The following is a 19,593-nucleotide window of genomic DNA, read 5'->3' as shown; positions in this document are numbered from 1 at the left end:
CTTTTGTTTTTTCATTGTTTATACGGTCCCGAGCAACGCCGGGTAGCCCTGCTAGTCTATATATATAAAAGCCAAACGTCTGTGTGTATGTATGTATGTTTGTTTGTAACGCTAAAACTTTTGAAAGACGGAACCAAACTTGACAAATTTGGTATCATATCGAAGCCCCATCACCCGGATGACAAATATCGAAATTTCACGTCAAACGGACCACTAGAAGTTGGTCAACTGATCAGTTATCTTCGTGGGGGGCCCCCAAAAAACCTGTCATTATCTATATATATAAAAGACAAATGTTTGTTTGTAACGCTAAAACTTGAGATGAAAGATTCCTCTCCCCTAAGAATAAAACATATGTTCAATATCTGCTTTTGTTTTTTCATTGTTTATACGGTCTCGAGCAACGCCGGGTAGCCCTGCTAGTATATATATATATGTCATGGAAATCAGTAGTTTAGAAGGTTTCTTGTAAATGTTAAAGGAAAGACGATTAGGCAGCACGTATGTTTTAGATTGAGTTTGAATTGTTCATGTTATAAGCAAAATCACGTTGATATACCAGTTCACGTTGGGTAATCGAAGTTAAGCAGTCTTAAGCTAGGTCAGTACCAGATGGGTAGCCAACTTGGGAATTCCAGGCATTCCAGGAGGACATCAACGCCTCCTTGCAAGAGTTCCAAAAAAACTAACATCGTCATCTCCTCTAACAAGTTTACAAATCCGACTAGGGACCGCTTATGAATGTTATACCCCCATGGAACTTCCTCCTTTGAAGAAAGGCGGTTAAACCCAAATAGGGTTAGTGCAGTTTCCTCTCTCTCTCTCTCTCTCTCTCTCTCTCTCTCTCTCTCTCTCTCTCTCTCTCAGCAAAAGGATTGACATGCAACAGTATCTGAGCAATCAAGTAAAACTTCCATGAACAGAGTTTCTTTCCAAGACTTGCCACTCGTGGAACACGTTACCATGGGAATGCTTCCCTACAGGACACAACATGGTGGTTTTGAAATCCAATGTCAACAAATGTTTGTCGAGTTGTCCCGTGAACTAATTACAGTTTTCAATCCCTTCGTAGTGCTGCTTCATCATCCAACTGAAAATGTCACTCACTTTTATCATCAGTTTTTAATTTGGGGAGAAAATCCAGCACCCCAAAAGAGAAACTCTGTATGAGGCAACCCCCTCCCAAAAAAAATGAATAGTCGTTGCAAATCTTTTACTGCTTTATCCATATTTCGATGATAGGTGCTCGACTGAGCTTCAATCTCTGTACCCAACCCACAAGACATTCTAAGCAAGAACTTGTTTTCTACCAACACTGCAAACGACTCTCCTTTCCTCTTCTACGTGTCTAAAACTAAAAGGAAACGTCTATGAGCAGAGTTTCTTTACAAAAACTTATCACCTATGATACACATTACCATGGAAATGTTTCCCTACAAACTGCAACATAGTCGTTTTCAAGTCCAATGCCGACGAATATATGTCAAGTCAACCTGTGAATCAGTTCTGGATCCTTTCGTAATACTATTTCATCATCCAACTAAAAGTCTTATTAATCTTTATCCTTGAGCGGCTTTTGGTCTTGGTAAGACTACTAGTATAAAATTTTTAAAAAAGGGGTTAAAATCTCAATCATTTTTAATCTGGTGATTCAGCCACTCCCTTGAATTAAAACCGGTCTTTATTTCACCCAGAAAGCAAAGAAAAATGAAGGATTGTGGCAATATTGAGGATCGTTGGAAACCTCACGGATTGGAATGGGAAGAATAAATTCAATTCACAACACCAAGAACAAGAGTAAGAGGAGTAGTAGTAGGAGTAGTAGTAGGCGGAGGAGATAAATATCTCCAAACGTGTCAAAGAGAGCGATTCTCAAAACAAAAACGGATCAACTGGATTGAATTGTTTTACTCACCCGAGGATGTTCTGGTCGATGACAGTTGAAAGTGGAAAGTTCCGAGGGTAGATCTGACCGAGTGATTTCAAGGATTCAAAGGCGGGCTTCCAGAACCTTCCGATCTGCCGATCAAATCATAAAACAGAAATTGGAGAGTCAGCGATGATGAAATCAAAAGTCACAAATTAAATGAACACAGGTCGAATGGTCTACAATGAGAGGGTCAAATCTAGAAATCAAAATATTGGATCAAATATGAATGTTATTAATAAGCAAACAAAGAGCCTTAATATAATGGAGATATTGTGCCTGTATGCTTGTGACCAAAGCTGGGCATGTTATTTAAAAGGAAAATGATGTTATATCTATATTACGTTTCTATTGGTCAGTCTGTCTGTCTGTTCCACTTTTTCTTGGAAACTACTGCGCTGATCTGACTGAAATTTTGCATAGACCTTCGTTACAATAAGGTACAGCAGACTAAATGTACGGCTATGGATTAATGGGGATTAGTATTTAATTCAATAATAAGCACATATTTAATTATATTCAAACATCAATCTGGTATAAAGCACTCATTCAAGTCACCAGTTATCAAGGCCCAAAGGCCACTTGAGGATAAGGGTTAATGAATGTAAAATGGTATTGTAGTAATTTTTTAATGGTGAAAATTGGGTAGAATTTGATTATTTATAGGGACGGCTCAACAAAAACTTATTTACATTAGATTTGAACGTTACCATGTTAATTCCTTAATAGTGCTAACTTTGTATTGTCCGTTTGTCGTACGTCGGAAATGAAAATATTTTATTAAAAAATAATTTAAGATTATTTTCGCGTTTACTGATATTTACCGCTTTTATTCAATGAATTATACATTTTACTAGCTGTTCCAGACCCGGCGTTTCCCGGAAATCTTTTTTTACTTTCCGACGTACGACAAACGGACAATACAAAGTTAGCACTATTAAAGAATTAACTAAACAGAATTCCTTTTTCATGTGCAAAAAAAATAAATAAATAAATAAATAAAATAAAACAAATAAAAAAAAACGGAATTACTGATCGTTTTTAAAACAAATAAAAAGTCAATTTATTAATTTTATTTATTGCGGACTATTATCCTCATCTTTATTTTTAGTTATTATTTTCAAAACAACAACTAAAAAAAGAGATGAGGATAATAGTCCGATATAAATAAATAAATAAATAATCCTCATCTCAATAATGAAATCCAATTAAATAATATAAATAAAAAGTCATCCATTTATTTCCCCCCCTTTCACTAAGAAAGTAATGTGCAAACGCAAATAGCAAGTCAGAAAACCACCCCAAACTAACCTGATCGTTTAAACGAATTAAAAAAAAAAAATTAACCGCTTAATGATAAAAAGTCAAATGGGCGTTTAATTTTCTTTAGGCCATCAGAAATGATATTTTATATATGATAAAAATTAATTCACTGACATAATTGTATGCTTTGCTATCAAGATTTTCATAATACATCCAGACAAAATAGCAAATGCGAACACTGGCGACGCATATATATATATATATATATATATATATATATATATATATATATATATATTTTGTTAATTTAGACCAAGGATGTTTATTCATTCCAGCGGTGTCTTGCCTGGTACAGGCATTGATGCGATGGCTCTTCATCCCCCCTCTCTCTCTCTCTCTCTCTCTCTCTCTCTCTCTCTCTCTCTGCCTTGAAGCATTCATGAATTCATTGTTTCTCATCATTATTTATGTTGCCCAGGTGTTCAGACTGTCAATGTATGTTTCTCGCTATCGTCCTCTGTTTCTTCTACCAACGATCTTGCCTGTTATTTTTTGCTGGTTGTCGGAGAATAGTTTGATGACGATCAGGTGTCAGCTGTCTACCATGGTAATTCCTACCAAGCAAGGTGTTCTGATTCAGAACCTTATTCACGCTGTTTCTCGAATAAGGCGTTTGACGTATTGCCATAGCTTTCTTTGCAGTTGTACAAACAGAAGGTTGCAGTTTCTTTCTGTCCGAGCAGTGTCCAAACTGGGCGCTCATCTTGACTATTTTAACCAGATGTATCTTCTGTTCAGCACAACGAAATACAAAAAGATGAACAGAATTATTTCTGCTTGCTTCCGTATGGCGTCAGTTACCCGCTTTCCACGACCTTATGTTACCCTAATCGGCTAAATGGGTTCTCGACCATGCACAAGGGTCTCCCTCAGACTAGTGGAAGGAAAGAGGCGCCTTGACAGTACGTGTACACAGTATTTAATAAATACTTTAAATTTAACAAGACAAACAAAATTTAAAAATCAACAATAATCAGTTTATATCTACATTAATATACTTATTGAAAGTATATTTTGAACCATTGATGAAATTTATTTCTAATCAATTTCGAATGAATGAATTTTGGATTAAGACAGAGGACTATTTTAAATATATTGCAAAAAGATAAATAAAACATTATCAAATTAATTTTTCTTCAATTTTAATATTTAATCCTGGTCAATATTTTTTAGTCATATACGCAGGAAATTTTAAGAGCTTTCACCCTTACATGCAAATTTACTACCACTGTTAGTGTTATTATAATACAAATTTTAATATTTAAAGTAATGTTCCCGCTGTATCAAAATATGTTTTTCTTAATAACAATTGAATGATACATAAAAAATTTGACATTTCAAACTTTATCGTTGAAAATTCCTTTTTTATATGAGTGTTTAATTCATCCAATTTTTATCAAATATTTTTGTTTTATAAAGGACGGAGGACTGCTCTAAATATAATAATTTAATTTTTTGAAACATAGTTTACAACTTGAATAAACATTAACAAATTATGACCAAATATGACCAAATTATGTTTTTTATCTTCAGATTTAATATTTCATCCTGGTCGATATATTTTTAGAATTGGTCTAAAATGTTTTTTAGAAGCAGCAAACTATTATTTTTTTAATGCAGAGTAAACAAGCATCAATTATTCTGAGTTCAGCTTAGTTTGGCAATTCATCATAAAGAGACTGACATCTGAACAGCATTTGTGAATTGCAAATGATACCATCATTTTACTGAGAAAAACATTTGATAAACGAATAATTTTGCAAAAAAGGATCTGTCAATTGCCCACCTCATTCCAGCGATTTTATTTATCTGGTTATAATAATGATAAAATAAGATATTTATTTCTTTTAAACTACCAGTAAAGCTAATCGCCATAGATCACCCGTGTGTTTTACATTTAAAAAAATTTATGCGCATTTGTAATGTTATGACCCTTTTAGGCTGTGATCATAGCGTAGTATATGTGTTAACTGTGGCAAGCGGGGTCAAGGGTCAAAACATTGTTATTGTTATTAATTGATTTGAGTGACGGATGGTCGCTGGATCAGTTATTATGATTAGAAGAATAAACAATTAAATTGGGGAAGAAATGATTGACGTGTGAATCGCAAAAGGAATGTGAAAATAGAAAATAGATGTAAACATTATTTTGGGGTTTGAATAAACAAATAACTAGTTGTGGACATTAGGTTTGTCTGAGACACGTAATTAGGTGACGTAAGAGAACACGTGATGTAGTTAGTTTTGGAGAGATTCAGAGAGTTGAGATTTGACCACCAGAGTGGACAGACATCTAGACAGGGGTGGACAGACAGCTAGGAGCGGGCTGTAAAAATTGAAAATGCAGATCCTGTGAAAACCATTTGAGACAACTGTAATAAATTTATATTATAAAAATATAAAGAGTTGTTTTATGGTTTCACAAGAAGAACAGATATCTCAATTGGATGGTGCTGATGGTTTCATGGTTCATCACAGAGCAGCGGGAAGATAGAAGACTCTTAAAAAAAAAGGTATGAAGCATATATTATTATTCTTATATATGAACTGTAAAATATTCCGTGTGATAAGTCTGATACAACATGATTCAGTTTACACGTCAACATCATATTCTCCTGGCTAAACAACATACATGCAATTTATACGTTTATTAATAATGTCTGTTAAAAGAACAATATCTTACATCCACTAGACAACACGTGACACGTTTTAATATATCATCTCTTCCAATATAATTACAATATACAACGCATTTAACATGTATTTTTACACTAATCAAAACAAAATAAGCATGTTATAGTTAAATATTTAGAGATTTGTAAAAAATCGAAATCGTCCCATCACTAGTTTATATATACATACTAAGTAAAATAAGACTTTGAAAGTATTTATATACTGATTAAAAATACATTTTTTACTTATTGATACAATTGATTTGTGATATCAATTTCAAATGAATCAGCTTCAAGATTATTTCAACTTACGAATTTTTACATACATTGATTTATTGTTGTAAATTATTCATACCCTTCATTAAAAGTGATGAAAAAATTATGCTTCGCTAGTGTTTGGCACAATACAAGCCAAATCAAATCATCTATTGCATAAAGTTGAATTCACTTGAAATAGGGGTTTTGGCTTTAGTGGGAGAAATAAATCTGACTTTCACATTTATTCATAGTTATTTCTTCGTGTTTCATTTTTGTTTTTGAACTCACGTTCACTCCATTTGGACGAAAGGGGTTACTATTTGAAACTATGCCTAGGGAAGATTACGTTACATTTTATGTTTGGTTTAAATTTAAACTTCTGCATACCAGTACAGTAAGGGAAGCAGATAGCAAGAAGGGAATTCCAAAATCTAGCTGTTCGACGGGAGAAACTATTAGAGTAGAAAGCTTTCTGGCATCTCAAAAGTGAAGGGGTGTGATTTTGTGCTAAGTGGGCTTGTCAGGGATATGTATGTCGAGGGAGCACAAGTGCAACGAGTTCATCAGAGCATGTTGCTTTGATTAGCTAATCAATTGATCTACAAGTCCAGGAACATATGTTATAAAGCCAAATTCTTTATGTTTTGTTTCTTTTTCTGCACTCTTCCGCCATTCCTTCTAGATAGACTGTAGAATACAATCTAGCATATAATAACTATTTCTATGCAACTTCTCAGATATACCATTGGTCATATCGACTGTTGATTTTTATCTGAGTAAGTACAGTTAAAACTTTTTCTATTTTTTTTTTTTTTTTTTTTAATTACATTTTCACCCCAAACAAGGCGCATTGCCACTTTGGTGTAGGGGGCTACTATCAGGGGCAGCAACTACTGGGGCACTATGTTGGGATTTGGGCAGCAAGATGTCGGTTCACGTTGCACTTGAACTTCTGCATGTCAGTACAGTTAGGGAAGCAGGAACCTGGAATGGAATTCCAGAGTCTAGCGGTTCTGGGGAAGAAACTCCAGAACTCCAGAACATATAGGCATGAGTTACATCTTTATGGAATGATCGCTTATTCCTATAGCTGAAGGGTAAGTTGTGAGTTCATACCTTTACCCCACAGTGTTAGGGCAGAACATTAGATAGGATTTAAAATTTATATTTTCTGAATTGTTAAGATGAAGAATGATAATTGGTATTATTTTGATACTTCGAACTATTTTTCTCATCTTCAGTTGTTTGCACAACATTTTGGTGGATATTACCTCCATCCTTTCGGTTTATCTTTTTGAACTTGGGATCTTTCTGTAGAGCTCGGGAATCTCTATGGACTTTCAAATCAACCCTTTTATCTAATCTACATGGGCAACATTCTCTCGTTCAAGTAGAAGTCCTAAGTAATATCCATTCTTAGTATCGTCTGCACTGAGGATTGAACGTTCAACCTCCAGAAGAGTGTCACTTACTACTTGCAAGAGCGTAACGGATAAAGTACTAGGTGACATTCAGTTCTAAGTGAAACTCTTCTGAAAGTTGAAGGTTCAATCTTCAGTTTAGGTGAAACTAAGAATACAATTGCAAATTATTTAAGAATTTCACTGTTATGGCTGACAGAATGAGAGCATGCTACCCCCACCCTGTGGATTAAATAAAGGGTTCCATTCCAAATTTAGTGCAGATTTCAAAGATCGACAGAAAGATTTCAGAGTTCGACAAGATACACTTGAAGAAGGCTGGACATTACATCGGCCGAAATGTGAAAATAGAATTCCAGATGAGACCAGTAGTCTGAAAAATCAAAATAATACAAATCTGAAATTGTGTCAGCGATTCCATAGTCTGTAAGTGTATTCATTAGACCACTCTGGCAGCGGCATTTTAGATGGTGAAGGTGTTCAAGCACGAACGATTCCAAGGTTAATAAGTATTCCTCATTCAACACTTAAACGGAAAACAAAAGAAGTATTTGCAAAGACAATGAAGATCCCTCGGGGAGGCTAGTTTTGGTATAAGAAATACAACGACAATTCCTCTTCCTGGTGACATCACGCAGAAATGCAGTTCACTTATCCCTCATAGCGATGATGGTCTCACATTTAAAAGAAAAAAAATTAAATTAAAATTAAAAAAAAACGAAATTAAAATGAAATCCAGAAATGTAGCATTTCCTATTTGCAGTCAAAGAGGAAAAATAGTGTATGAATGCGACACGGGGGGGGGGGCGATGGTGTGGGAGAGGGGTTTAAAACATGAGCTCAAGATACAGGTTTTGGCTCGAAGGCTCTCTGTGGCATGGATGAGACCTCTGCACCCGATCTATGATGCCCACCCCCATCTCTCCGCCTTCCTACGCCAAATAAGCCCTAGGGATTTTTTTTGGTCCCTTTCTTTTTTAAATTCACTTATTAGTTTGTCAGGTTGCGAGAAATAAATCTAAATCCTGACTAATAATGAGAAAAATGAGAAAAAATTATAAAAAAGCGGAAATTGAAAATATCAAACCAACAGAATAATTAAAAAATACCATTTCAAAATATACTAGACGGGCGCCCGGCGTTGCCCGGTCGTAAGATACGCTTTAATATGATATTTTAATGCACATAGATTTTGTATTTATTATACAGCCAATTCTCTATTGATTATTATATTATACGGAATATGTAATAGTGTCCACCTGGCATGACATAGTCATCAAAAATGCTTAAATACATGGTGCAGATTTCGTATTTAATATCATAGAGCCAATTCTCTACAAATTATTATATTGTACCCAATATATAATTGATTTCCAAAGTTTTTAAAAAATATAACTTAGTTGCCATCAGCTAGAATCGAAACCAAAATGTATAGCTTTTCAGCCTTAGTCGTTAAGATTGAAAAATTTACATAACGTTAAAATCTGAGGAAATGACAAACGAATTCAAATTCTTTTTTTTTTTTTTTTTTTACATAGGAGTCACCACTTATCAAGGCTCGAAGGCCACTCGAGGATAAGGGTTATTGAGTGTGCAGTAACCAATAGGATAATATCGTAGTAATCGTTAGTAATGGAAATTTGGTAGATTGGATTACTTAAGGGGGCGGTTCATCAAGAATTTGTTTATGTTGGACTTGAAGACAAGCAAGTTGTAATCAGCTGAGAAGCAGGCAAATGGAAGAGAGTTCCACACGTGTGCATTTCTAAGAAAGAAGCTTTGTTCATAGAATCTATGTTTTTGATTTAGGCACAGTCAACGAGTAGGGAAAATTATTAACAGTGGTTTCAGCTAGACAGGTATTTTTTCTGAAAAAATTGGTGAGAAGGGAATCAGAGATTGGAGCCCAGACGAGCAAGCATAGTACAAGATTTAAGCAAGCAAGCAAGGACGGTGGACAATGTTTTATAATTAGTAAGATACAAATAAATAAAATAAAAGCAGATGGTGGCTTAGTAGTTAATGACATGGATAGAAAACCTGGATGTGATAAGTTCAAATCTAGTTCGTCCCTCAGAAAAAGATTTTCATCAAACCCACATCTGACCTTGTGTCGCAACTCCAGGAGAGGTGGTAAATAGACGTTGAATGTTCAATCCTCAGTGCAGGCGATACTAAGAATACAATTGTGAATTAGTTATTCAGATTACAAAAACTATTATATACATTTGTATACAATATTTGTATGCAATACACATATGTAAACAGAGACACACAAATATAAATATATGAATGTACACATACAAACTTTTTATTTGTGAGTGGGTGAGTTTGTTCCCTGTAGACTACTGATTTACGCATTCCCTTAATTGCTTTTTTTTTTAATTCAAACATGTTATCACCCCAAACCATCACTAATCGCAAGTGAAAGCCAGATTATTTCATTTCGCCCGCGGCCGCCAGTGTTCGCAATTGTGCAGGGATTCTAGTGGCCACCAGCAACAATTGTAGCTTACTTTTTGCAAGGTGTGCAGACTTCCACTGGGCAACGTCAGTTAACGGGTCTTGCTAGTATATATACATATATATACATATATATATATATATAATTCGAGGTTGTTACTTCCAGAGGTAAAGTAACTAATGAAGTATAACGAGATTAATATAAGAGTGCTCAATACCGAAGTAGAGCAAGGTATACCGCCAAAACATTTTTATGACTGCGCAGCAACATAGTACTGCTTATGTAAAAACAAATAAAAAGTATATATATATATATATATATATATTATATATATATATATAGGACAAAATTCTATATTCCAAATCTAAAGATGTTATCTATCTTACCGTTTATTCTTTTCAGCATGTTAAAATGTTAATTTTTGACAGCACCTGTTTCGTAGTGCAGAATCATTCATGTAATTGTTATGTCAATTTTTGAATTCATTCCACCCTTAATTCCCCAGAAAAAAAGAAACTCATCAACTTTTAAAAGAAAACAAAGGAATATAAGCGTGATTACAAAATCCGAAAATCGGACAAGAAGTTGAAATTGTGTTTTGTTTTAGTTACGCCATTTTGATGATGACGTAAACACAGCAAAAGACAATTGCAATTTAGTAAGGAGGTAAGCGGCATTATGCCATTGAAAGTTTGTTTTTCTATTAATTGCATATTTACATGGAAATCGCAAGAGACTTACCTCACTTTCCAACTTCATCAAGGAGGGACTGGATCCACAAAGAAGGCATACCTGGACATTGGTCAGCAATTCAAAGACCAGTAAACGGTACGGAATCTAAAAAAGTGAATAAAAAAAAGCAGTTTTAAGTACCAGGTCAGTACCAAAACGTTTGCAGATTTAAAATCCAATCTTGAAGATTGAAAAACTGTTTTTGAACATCTTTATTCATAACAATAACGACCTTTGCTCTCTATAACTTGATTATGTCTATTAACAAGCTTATAAATGTCTCGCTTGCAATTTTTTGTTTGTTGAGGTTTTGATGTGAAATAATAATCTAATTCATGTTTAATCTCCTCAAATAATGAAGGTCATCTAAACGGTTTTTTAATTCTTAAGGAAAGAATATGCAGGATGGGGCATGATTTCTCAACCACATTTTTCTAGATCTTTGATCAGTAATGCTGTGTGTTAGATAATAATATTGTTAAAAGTTAAATTTTTTTTTTTACATAGGCATCACCACTTTATCAAGGCCAAGAGGCCACTCAAGGATAAGGGTTAAAGAGTGTACAGTAGAAATTGGACAATATAGTAATCATTAGTTATGAAAATTCGGTAAATTTGATAACTTATATGGAACGACTCATCAAGAACTTATTTATGTTAGACTTGAAGACAACCATATTGTAGTCAGCCGGAAAGCAGGAAAACGAAAGAAAATTCCGCAGGCGTGCAGTTCTAAGAAAGAAGCTTTGTTCATGGAATCTACGTTTAGGTTTAGGCACAGATAAAGAGTGGGGGAAATTATTGATAGTGTTTTCAGCTAGACGAGTGTTTCTTGTGAAAGTTAGGCGAGGGGGGACCATAGACTGAAGCTCAGTTGAACACTTTCCATGAAAATAACGATACATCAGAGACAAACTCGCAACATCTCTTCTGTGAGATAGAGGTTGCAGGGAAGAGAAAAGGACATCTCCTACGAGGCTACGAAGTCTATTTTGAACCCTGTCAAGGCAGAACAAGTCTTTCCTAGCAGCTCCTGCTCAGATGTGGCAACAGTATTCCATCCTTGGACGTACCTGGCTCTTATATAGATAGAGAATTGCATCAGCAGTGAGATATCTACTGGATCGATAGAAAGATCCCATCAGTTTTCCAGCGGCCTTGGCAACAGATTTGATGTACGTGTTCCATTTAAGATCAGGAGTAATGGTCAAGCCCAGCTGTCTATCTATTTATCTATTTATCTATCTATCCGGTGATATTGTAAAAATAGTTTAAACTGGGAGTTATTTCTTGTTTAGCTGAAGATGGTTACATAAATTGGCTACGTTAAATAAACAAAATAATCTTGAGCAGTTGCGTATGTGACAGAGGTCACACGTAAGGAGACGTGTGCTTTTAGTGATGACGTAATAGAACTGGCAGGTCAAATGTCAAGAAGATTTGATTGGGAGTTTTGGCCATGAAAGTGAGCAGACGTGCTTCAAAGCTGGGAAGAGAGGCTGTAAAGAACAAGCATGTAGACACGTAATGCAGACTCCTTGTGAAGGCTACTGAGACAGCTGAAATAAATTTATATTTTAAAGATATAAAATGTTGTTCTGTGGTTTCACAGAAGAAAAAAAAAACAAGTGTCTCAATCGGTTATGGTGTTAGTCGTTGTATGTTTCATCACAGAGCCGAGCAGTGAAGATAGAAGAACTCTTGGAGAAAGGAATGGTATGAAGCATCTATATTCTTCTTCTTATAAAATATGATACCTTTATGTAAATACGAACTGTAATATACCCCCGTGTGATACCCCGCTATACAACAAGATCAATTCGGGACAGTATATTAAGACATGCACAGAACAGGATACCTTAATGGGATGGTCACATGGAAAGAATGGGTGAGGGTTCTTGGGTTAGTAGATGTAGAACAGTTGAGGTAGCAAGATCAGTTGACAGAGGAAAAGTAACCCTAACTCCTCTATACAACATATGTCTATACAGCGATCTCATCCTCCTCTCTATACAACAGGTGTGAGGATGAGCATTATCATGATGGAAGATGACTAATCTTTCTGTTGACTAAAGAAGCTCATTTTCGGGTCTATATGAGTGAGATTATTGCAGGAAAATATGAATGACGCTTTCATAATTTGAAAGAAAAAAGAAATTAATCATGGTGATATATTTCAGTAATAACAATATACAGAAAATAAATTACAATGGTTTGAAATGTGTCTTTTAGAAAACAAACTTTGATATTCTTGCGTTATTTATCAAAGTGTCTCTCTTAGCTTTCCTTATATTAAATATGTGCTGAATAATTACTGTTTTAGGAGAAAATTTTGCTTGAGGTGCTTTTTTGTACAGGCATTTAAAATTGTCATAAACTCTTAAAAATTGGTCAGTCATGTCATAAGATATATAGCAATTACATACTGAATTTTTATGATTTCAGATTCAAATGAACATCTACAGCAGGAATTGGAATACACCCTACTAAAGCCTGATTTTGAAATCCAATGTTAAAAATGCAATCTGGATGTGAGGACACTTTAGAAGAACAATAATAAGATTCTGTTCTAAACTTGGAAAAATGCCATGAAAATGCATGGAATGCTTCTAACTGTTTTTATACCATCTTGCATGAACGGAGCATCAGTTTTTAGATGGCATAAGAGATTCAAGGAAGGCAGAGAGTCTGTGAGGGACAATTAGAGGTGTGGGAGAAGTAATGAAGTCAGAATACCAGAATTGGTTGGCCAAATAAACAATTTCATGAATAAGACCTTCTATCCTCCTTTTTAATAAATAGGATCTCCTGATCGAATAATTCATAATAGGGAAACCGTGACACACTACTACGGTATTAATATACAGATGAATAAATAAATATAGTCATCCACATACAGTACTGTTTCGCTGTTTCACAGCTCATCAGTACGGCTAGACAAGCAACTACCTGAAGCCAGGATCAAACCCGACAGTCAGAGCTTAACCATTGTGCTATACGGCTGCTGCTATGCGAGTAGTGAATCAAAGTACACAAAGAGCATCGCTTCATACGCTAATGGTAATTTGTATATCCGTTCTGTCACAAAAATAAAAGTGATTAGAGTGAGAAATTGTATTTAAATTAAATTTCAGACAGTGTAAAATAGAGATTGTCTGACTTGCTATATGATGTCTTTCAGATATATCTTTATTTAAATGAGAATAAATACACATTGGTCTTTATCATAAAGCAGACAATCGGTTTAATCAAAACCAATAGTGCGGCTAACTAAATAAAATAGTTAATAGATAATATATAAACCGCACTTTTTCGAAAATCAACCCCGCATCACCAACGTTTAAACTTTCCCATGGGTTAATGTGATACTCCTTGGACTCACAACTCTAAACTATAATTTCATCTCAGATGGCCAATTCTATCCTGGCTGAATCCTTAGTAAATAGGAGTCTGCGTCTTCTAATAATCCCTGCCCCTAAGACACAGATGAAGAATCCTCCCTCCCCTAGAGCTGCCCAGCAGGCCTGAGGAATAATAACGACTGACAATGAGCACCAAATAATTAAACCCCTGGATCCTCTAATAATGCTCCTCGAAGCATTTCTTTCGCTCGACCCTTTAAACAGGGATGATATTTTATTTATATTTAATTTCTTACATAGACCAAACAGACAATGGACTGAACCGTGGGGGTGCGGGTGGAGGCGATTCCATTAATCATTTCCATGAAAGCAGAAAACTGGTATTAATAGGCAATTATTCATTTTAGTGACAGAAGGTCAGCAGTGTACAAAGGGAGCAAGAGGTGAAGGGGACTGAAGTGGGAAAAAAAAGCTAGTAAAGGTTTATTAGGTTCCTGAACCCTCATCAGAGTTAACGAAATCAACAATCACTGAACAGTTGGACTGACCAACTAATTTAATTATATATATTATATAACATATACAATATATATATATATATATATATATTATACAATAAATACATATATACAATATACATATACACATATATACACACAGATAACACACACATATATAATATGCACATACACACACATATAATACACACACGCATATATAATATACACATACATATCTAATATATATACGCACACACACATATAATATATATATATATGCACACACACATAATATATATATACACACACACACACATAATATATATATATACACACACGACCACATATATATAATATGCACACACATATGTATAATACACACACACATATAATACACTCTCACACACACATATATAATACATACACATATATATATATAATACACACACATACACATATATAATACACACACATACACATATATAATACACACACACATATATGATAACACACATATAATACACACACATATCATACACACACACACACATATATATATATGTAATAGACCCACACACACACATATATAATACACACACACACATATATATATAAATACACACACATAATACACACACACACACACATATATATATATATATATATATATATATATATATATATATATATATATTAGCAGAAGGGAGGCGGTTTTGCTCTGTCATAAGATACGATATGATATATGATATTTTAATTTATGCAGATTATGTATATATTATTATATAGACAATTGTCTATCGATTATTATATCGAACCCAATATACAGTAGTGAGATCAAAACTATATATATATATATATATATATATATATAAGCTGAACGTCTGTGTGTGTGTGTCTGGTCACGGATAGGCGCCTATATGGTTAACTATTATAGAAAACTGATGACATATAATGATAGAAGATGTATCGATAGACAGGAATGGGTATGTTTGATCTAGCAGAACGGTGGTTCATTAAAATTCTGGGGTCTGCGTTCGCACCTGGTCCACAAAGTATGGAAATAAAAAAATTTTAAAATAAAAAAAAAAACTTTACAAGTGTTTTTGATATAGATTTTGAAATAGGGATGGTATAATAAAATTGTGGGGTCTTCGTTCGCTTGCCCTCCATAAAATGGAAATAGGCACACACTTTAATAAAGACTTTTTATATCTATCTGCATAAGTATAATTTGATAATTATGTTTTAGTTTGAAGAAATATGGTATAACAAAATTATGGGGTGTTCGTTCGCGCCTGATCTCCATAGAATGGAAATATGTCACAAAGTTTAACAAGGTTTTTTTAATATAGATCCACAGAATATTGTGATAAGTGTTTCAGTGTGAACAGGTATGGTCTAATAAATTATGGGGTTTATCTATTTTATTTTTACTTTCATCATATTTTGCTTTTATTTTGATACACCCAAATTCGAAGTTATCTCTTTACAACCATTCCTTTTCATAATCTATCATACTTTCATAAATCAGATTCAATTTTCTGTAGGCTGTTTTTGAACCCAGTCAACGACGGGTACTTTTACTAGTATATATATATATATATATATATATATATATATATATATATATATATATATATAACGAAAGATTTAAAAAAATGCTATTATAGATAGAATTTTGATGGTTGAATAACTTCGAAGAATATATATATATATATATATATATATATATATATATAGAGAGAGAGAGAGAGAGAAATAAAAAGGAAAAAATCGTATTATGTGTTCATCAACGTTTCGTCTTTATTTCGAGACTTCCGAGACGAACGTTGATGAACACATAATACGGTTTGTTCTTTTTTATTTCTCTATTTTGTCGGAATACTATTTCCATTATTTTCATCATATATATATATATGTGTGTGTGTATGTATTCTTCGAAGTTATTCAAGCATCAAAATTCTATATGTAAAAGCATTTTTTTTTAATCCTTCGTTAGAAAATTATTTTTACTGTGATTTCTATTTCTATTTTGTTAGTAAACACTAATTTTTTTAAAAATATAAAATATTTCTATTTGTATTCATCTATCTTTTTATTGATTTATTTACTAGTGGAAGACGCCCGCTTTGCCCTGTCGTAAAATACGCTTAAATATATTTTAATTCATGCAGATTTCATATTTATTATGACAGCGAAAATTCTTTATTGAATATTATATTGTACCTAATATATAATAGTGACTTCAAAAGTTTAAAAAAATGACTTGGGTGCCACCAACTAGAATTGAAACTAAAATATTTAGTGGTGCATCCGCATTCCCTATCATTTGAGCTACCAATAGATAGATTTTAAATTAAAATATTTGCACACAAACCGACAAACCTACATACATTTACTGTTTTGTTTGTATAGATAATGTTTTGTATCCTGCTTGCCAGATTGTAAAATACTCTTAAATATATTTTAATTCATGCAGATTTCGTATTTATTATTTCGTATTTATTATTTCGTATTTATCATTTCGTATTTATCATTTCGTATTTATTATTTCGTAGTTATCATTTCATAGTTATTATTTCATAGTTATTATTTCGTATTTATTATTTCATATTTATTATTCCGTATTTATTATTCCGTATTTATTATTTCGTAGTTATTATTTCGTAGTTATTATTTCGTATTTATTATTTCGTATTTATCATTTCGTATTTATCATTTCGTATTTATTATTTTATATTTATTATTTCGTATTTATTATTTCGTAGTTATTATTTCGTATTTATTATTTCGTATTTATCATTTCGTATTTATTATTTCGTATTTATTATTTCGTATTTATTATTTCGTATTTATCATTTCGGATTTATTATTTCGTATTTATTATTTCGTAGTTATTATTTCGTAGTTATCATTTCGTATTTATTATTTCGTAGTTATCATTTCGTATTTATTATTCGTAGTTATTATTTCGTATTTATTATTTCGTAGTTATTATTTCGTATTTATCATTTCATAGTTATTATTTCGTAGTTATTATTCGTAGTTATTATTTCGTATTTATTATTTCGTAGTTATTATTCGTCGTTATTATTTCGTATTTATTATTTCGTAGTTATCATTTCGTATTTATGATTTCGTATTTATTATTTCATAGTTATTATTTCGTATTTATTATATCGTAGTTATTATTTCGTATTTATCATTTCATAGTTATTATTTCGTATTTATCATTTCGTAGTTATTATTTCGTATTTATTATTTCGTAGTTATTATTTCGTAGTTATTATTTCATAGTTATTATTTCATAGTTATCATTTCGTATTTATTATTTCGTATTTATGATTTCGTATTTATTATTTCGTAGTTATTATTTCATAGTTATTATTTCGTATTTATTATTTCGTATTTATGATTTCGTATTTATCATTTCGTAGTTATTATTTCATAGTTATTATTTCGTATTTATTATTTCGTAGTTATCATTTCGTAGTTATTATTTCATAGTTATTATTTCGTAGTTATCATTTCGTAGTTATCATTTCGTAGTTATTATTTCATAGTTATTATTTCGTAGTTATTATTTCGTATTTATTATTTCGTATTTATTATTTCGTATTTATTATTCGTAGTTATTATTTCGTATTTATCATTTCGTATTTATTATTTCATAGTTATTATTTCGTATTTATTATTTCGTAGTTATCATTTCGTAGTTATTATTTCATAGTTATTATTTCGTATTTAATATTTCGTATTTATCATTTCATAGTTATTATTTCGTATTTATTATTCGTAGTTATTATTTCGTATTTATCATTTCGTAGTTATTATTTCGTATTTATTATTTCGTATTTATTATTTCATAGTTATTATTTCGTAGTTATTATTTCGTATTTATTATTTCGTATTTATTATTTCGTATTTATTATTTCATATTTATTATTTCATAGTTATTATTTCGTAGTTATTATTTCGTATTTATTATTTCGTATTTATTATTTCGTAGTTATTATTTCGTAGTTATTATTGCATAGTTATTATTTCGTATTTATTATTTCGTATTTATTATTTCGTAGTTATTATTTCATATTTATTATTTCATAGTTATTATTTCGTAGTTATTATTTCGTATTTATTATTTCGTATTAATTATTTCGTATTTATTATTTCGTACTTATTATTCCGTAGTTATTATTTCGTATTTATTATTTCGTAGTTATTATTTCATATTTATTATTTCGTATTTATCATTTCGTAGTTATTATTTCGTATTTATTATTTCGTATTTATTATTCCGTAGTTATTATTACAGAACCAATTTTCTATTGAATATTATATTGTATCAAATATCTAGTACTGATTACAATGTTAAAAAAAATGTTTGGGTACCATCAGCTAGAATCAAAACCAAAGCATTTAGATGTAGCTATCAAGAGATAAAAAAAAATATTCAATATTAAACGACTTGAAGACATAAATTGAATTCGCACATGCGCAGAAAGAAATAAAATATGTTGGCAAGTTTAAATGAACATTTTTGCATTGCAACTTGACGATATATGTCTGTTTGGATTATTCATCCATCCAAACAAAGATTTTACTCGTTATAAACCATCCTTGGTGTATGATTACTAGGGCTTTGACAACAGCATATTCTTTTCATTGTTCTGACCCTAGAGTATATATCCGTCACAGTTAGACACAGTTAATCAACCAAGAAGAACATCACTCTATATAAAAGCATAAAATATATCAACGGATACACACTCGAGAGTCAAAACAATCAAAAGAATATGCTGTTGTCCCAGCCCTAATGATTACTATTTCCTGTTAATTTCAATGTCATATGACGAATAGTTTAAGTGTTTATCTGTTAAATATTTACGTACAGACACACATACATACATCTACTGTTTTATTTATATAGATTA

At 32.2% G+C, this 19,593-nt stretch overlaps 1 protein-coding gene across 1 annotated transcript in view; it reads right to left on the bottom strand.

Moving 5' to 3' along the window:
- LOC145252800 (protein fuzzy homolog) overlaps positions 1-19,593 on the bottom strand; it is an 809,960-nt gene that overhangs the window by 564,797 nt on the left and 225,570 nt on the right. The window contains exons 2-3 of the mRNA XM_080112756.1: positions 10,807-10,902; positions 1,916-2,019 (exon numbers count right to left, since the gene is read on the bottom strand). Coding sequence (XP_079968882.1) covers positions 1,916-2,019; positions 10,807-10,824 — 122 coding nt within the window. The 5' untranslated portion in view covers positions 10,825-10,902. The remainder of the gene's footprint in view (positions 1-1,915; positions 2,020-10,806; positions 10,903-19,593) is intronic.

This window comes from Euprymna scolopes, chromosome 29, assembly GCF_053919585.1.
Source record: "Euprymna scolopes isolate OS-2025 chromosome 29, ASM5391958v1, whole genome shotgun sequence".
Classification (NCBI taxonomy): Eukaryota; Metazoa; Mollusca; class Cephalopoda; order Sepiida; family Sepiolidae; genus Euprymna; species Euprymna scolopes.
Note: the sequence above shows the minus strand (reverse complement) of the source record. Positions and strands in the feature narration are given on the sequence as shown.